Source organism: Morone saxatilis, unplaced genomic scaffold, assembly GCF_004916995.1.
Source record: "Morone saxatilis isolate NCDOM2014 unplaced genomic scaffold, NCSU_SB_2.0 Contig5, whole genome shotgun sequence".
In the NCBI taxonomy this organism is placed as follows: Eukaryota; Metazoa; Chordata; class Actinopteri; family Moronidae; genus Morone; species Morone saxatilis.
The window spans coordinates 14,501,092-14,504,234 of record NW_023340095.1 but is presented as its reverse complement, the minus strand read 5'-3'; the positions used below and the strand labels follow the sequence as shown (position 1 = coordinate 14,504,234).

Here is a 3,143-nt window from a genome sequence, read left to right as displayed (position 1 = left end):
TATATATAGGTATTTCATGAGAATAAACATTCAAGAAAGAAAAAAGTATGCAGTACATAATTTTTCCAAGATTATTTTATGTCATGTTATTATTAAACTACTATATGAGTGTATGCTGTGAATAATAAATACTGTAGAAAACAATGTATGTAGTTACTTGAGAACACTCTTGTCTAGACACATTTTGAGTCTGAATACTCACCAGTTGCTTTTACACCCTCTAATTTACAGTGTCAACATCTCTAATTGAGAAACGGCTGGTAAACAAACAATAGGTCATTTTATTCACCAGTCCATTCAATTATCCTCCAGGCTAGCACTTAACAGATAATATGATGAGTATCAATGTGGCAAAACAGTATATTGCATGACAGCGGTCCGCTTGACAAAGTTACAACCTAGTAAAAACAGTCACTTGGTGGTGTGTAGGCATCATTACAAGACGAGCTGAACACTTCAATTAAAAGTCGCCGTTCTCGATTCAACAAAGAAACACAAACGAAGCTTTTTTTTTTTTTTTAAATGCAACGCTGCATAATAAAACACGCACACAAATGGGATGCTACAGGTACATCACATTAACATTACACTGTAATGATAGTTGCTGCCCGACTTCAGCAGTAGCTTAGCTGCTACATTTAACTTTAAATTGTGTTTTTCCAAGTTGTTTGGTTCTGACAACTCAGGTTACATGTCGGACACATGAGGGCAGGTCGGATACGTGTCGTTTACATCAGCCTGGGTTCACGTTACAACTTTAGGTAAATACGGAGAACTGGACAGGTAACAAGCGGTAACTACCACTGGAGTCCGGGGGGCTACCGGTAGCTTAGCATGCCAACATTAGCTGGAGAGATGTGAAGCTTCATTTAGATATTAAACGTTTCTACGTGGCATATACACCCGTGTCTTAATTCATAAGACACAATAATATCAATGTTCAGGCAGAAATACACACTAACAGCGTCGGCCCGGCACGAAAAGTCAAATTTGCTAGTTAGCTCACAAGCTATCAAAGCTAAAAACACAAATTAGTAGGCGGTAGCTAACCAGGAAACGGAAACATCAGCAAATGGTAACACTATAAAGGTCTACTTTCAGTTTAGTTTTATTTAGAAGAATGCAAGCGTAATCATAACGTATACCTGTTTATTTATCGGCCCCAGTCGTGGGATTTTTGTGTGTATAAAAATCCTACATTTATGGCCAAATAGTTCCAAACAAAGGGTCTAACGTTACATACAAGGCTTAAGGCCTGTCACCGAAGGCCTCCCCAATAATCGATATGAATTATAGCCACTATCGATACATAGTGTGAAGTTAGCAGGCTACTAGACTCAAAACTGTCAACACCGCATGACTCCCCACAAGTATTTAAGACACGGAGTCACCTGGTCGGATCACAACTTATAAAATAAACGAGTCATTAATCAGAGGCCTCTTAGCTTCGATAGCACACCGGCCTCTAGTTGAACGCCTGGCCGACTGAAGCCTGCGCGAAACGGCACACTCAGAAATCGAGACCGAGGCTGCATACGCTTTCGCTTACCTTGAATTGGTATGGGCTGTGTAAGGTATTCGCTCCAGATAGACGGCCGAAATGTCTATTAGAATCCGCTAGGCTATTTGTGCATCGATATTAGAGATAGGATAGTAACAGCGATCTTCATCGAGCTCGGTATATCTTGAAATAAGGATGCATGTAAATATAGGCTATCCAGAGCAAATTACAAGCAGTAGGTAGGCTGCTGAGGATTTTTGTTGGATCCACAGCAGACTCCTCACAGCACCACTACAGGCACTGCGGGGACATGACAACAATCCGCTCAACAACAACAACCTCTCCTACCATATTGGAAATTCAACTTTGTTAAAAGCCCCTACAGTGTTCAAGTGTCATGTTGATCTTTTTATTGAACAAAATGCAGTTTGTGTGCCGGACTGCGCCGTTACATTTTTCACATTTAAAACAGCTGAGAGTTATATCATATTGACTGAGAGGTCCAGCAAAGTGTTACAGTGTGAAATCCACCTGGACCACGGCTGTCGTCTTCCATATGAATGAGTTACCACCAGCCCTGCTGCCACACTGTTGCCGGCTGTTCACCGATGATGGACCACGTGTCAAGCAGATACAGGAGCTGGAAAAGTTGACTGGATATGACACCAAAAACATGGCACCAGCACATATTATGAGCCTCTTTAACTGTTTTTTTTTTTTTTAAATAAGAGCATAAACTTAAATAGTCGGGTTTGCAAAAATTAATTAGGCTTGCTACAGAAAACTGTTTATTAAATATCACACAAATATCTACACTTGTAATACTATATACTGCATTTACCTTTAGGAAAATATAATCTTAACACTTTTAATGCTGGTAATTTTAACAGGAAGACAAGAAACTAGATTTACTTTGGAAGGAGCTTTGGTCCCACCTACTAAAAATGTGAATGTCCTAACAGGTGAAACCATGAACTGTCAGGGGTACATGTCTGGAGATTTGGTAAACCTAGCTCACATCTTCACAAGCAGCAAATACACGTTTCAGCAGGTTAGTAAAGTATGTTAGTTCTATAATGTGCGCACATGATGAAGCGTCGACTATAGTAAAATATCGACTATAGTAAAATACAAGTGCAAATAAGTTTCTAGGAATGTGCAAATAAGTTTCTAGGAATGTGCAAATAGCGGAGTTGTGCGTATAATTATTATTTTTTTCAAGGATTGGATGGCTATCCACTTTGCTTTAGCATATGGCTGGCTCGTCCACAGCTTGTGCTCCCTCTGTGACAGCTTTCACACACTTAGCCATCGTCTGGGAGGCTCTGCTTATCGGATCTGTGGGTAAAGATTGAGAGCAGATTTAAAGTCTGTGCCCCTAAACCACTGCAAAGACCAAAAATCAACATAATAATGGGTAAAACTAGAAAATAAATAAATGTTCATCATGCTAGGAATTTAAAATAAAGTAACTTACAAATTGAATGTTAAGGTTGGATGAAGATATGCATTTAAAGCCATGTGTTTTACATAAGTGCAATGTGCTCTTTTAGAGTATCACATTGCAACAGCATTATTACATTTCTAACAATAAATATGTCCGCATGTTTTATTTCTTGCAAGTGTGAAACAACGACATACA

At 39.2% G+C, this 3,143-nt stretch overlaps 2 protein-coding genes across 2 annotated transcripts in view; both read right to left on the bottom strand.

Annotated features, from left to right (window-relative positions):
* The window catches only part of LOC118338756 (INO80 complex subunit D), a gene marked incomplete at its 3' end in the record, with an annotated part of 8,138 nt that extends 6,288 nt beyond the window's left edge, over nt 1-1,850 (bottom strand). The window contains 1 exon segment of the mRNA XM_035676066.1: nt 1,550-1,850.
* A 359-nt stretch (nt 1,851-2,209) lies between these two features.
* LOC118338757 (NADH-ubiquinone oxidoreductase 75 kDa subunit, mitochondrial-like) overlaps nt 2,210-3,143 on the bottom strand; it is a 7,120-nt gene continuing 6,186 nt past the window's right edge. The window contains exon 19 of the mRNA XM_035676067.1: nt 2,210-2,839. Coding sequence (XP_035531960.1) covers nt 2,748-2,839 — 92 coding nt within the window. The 3' untranslated portion in view covers nt 2,210-2,747. The remainder of the gene's footprint in view (nt 2,840-3,143) is intronic.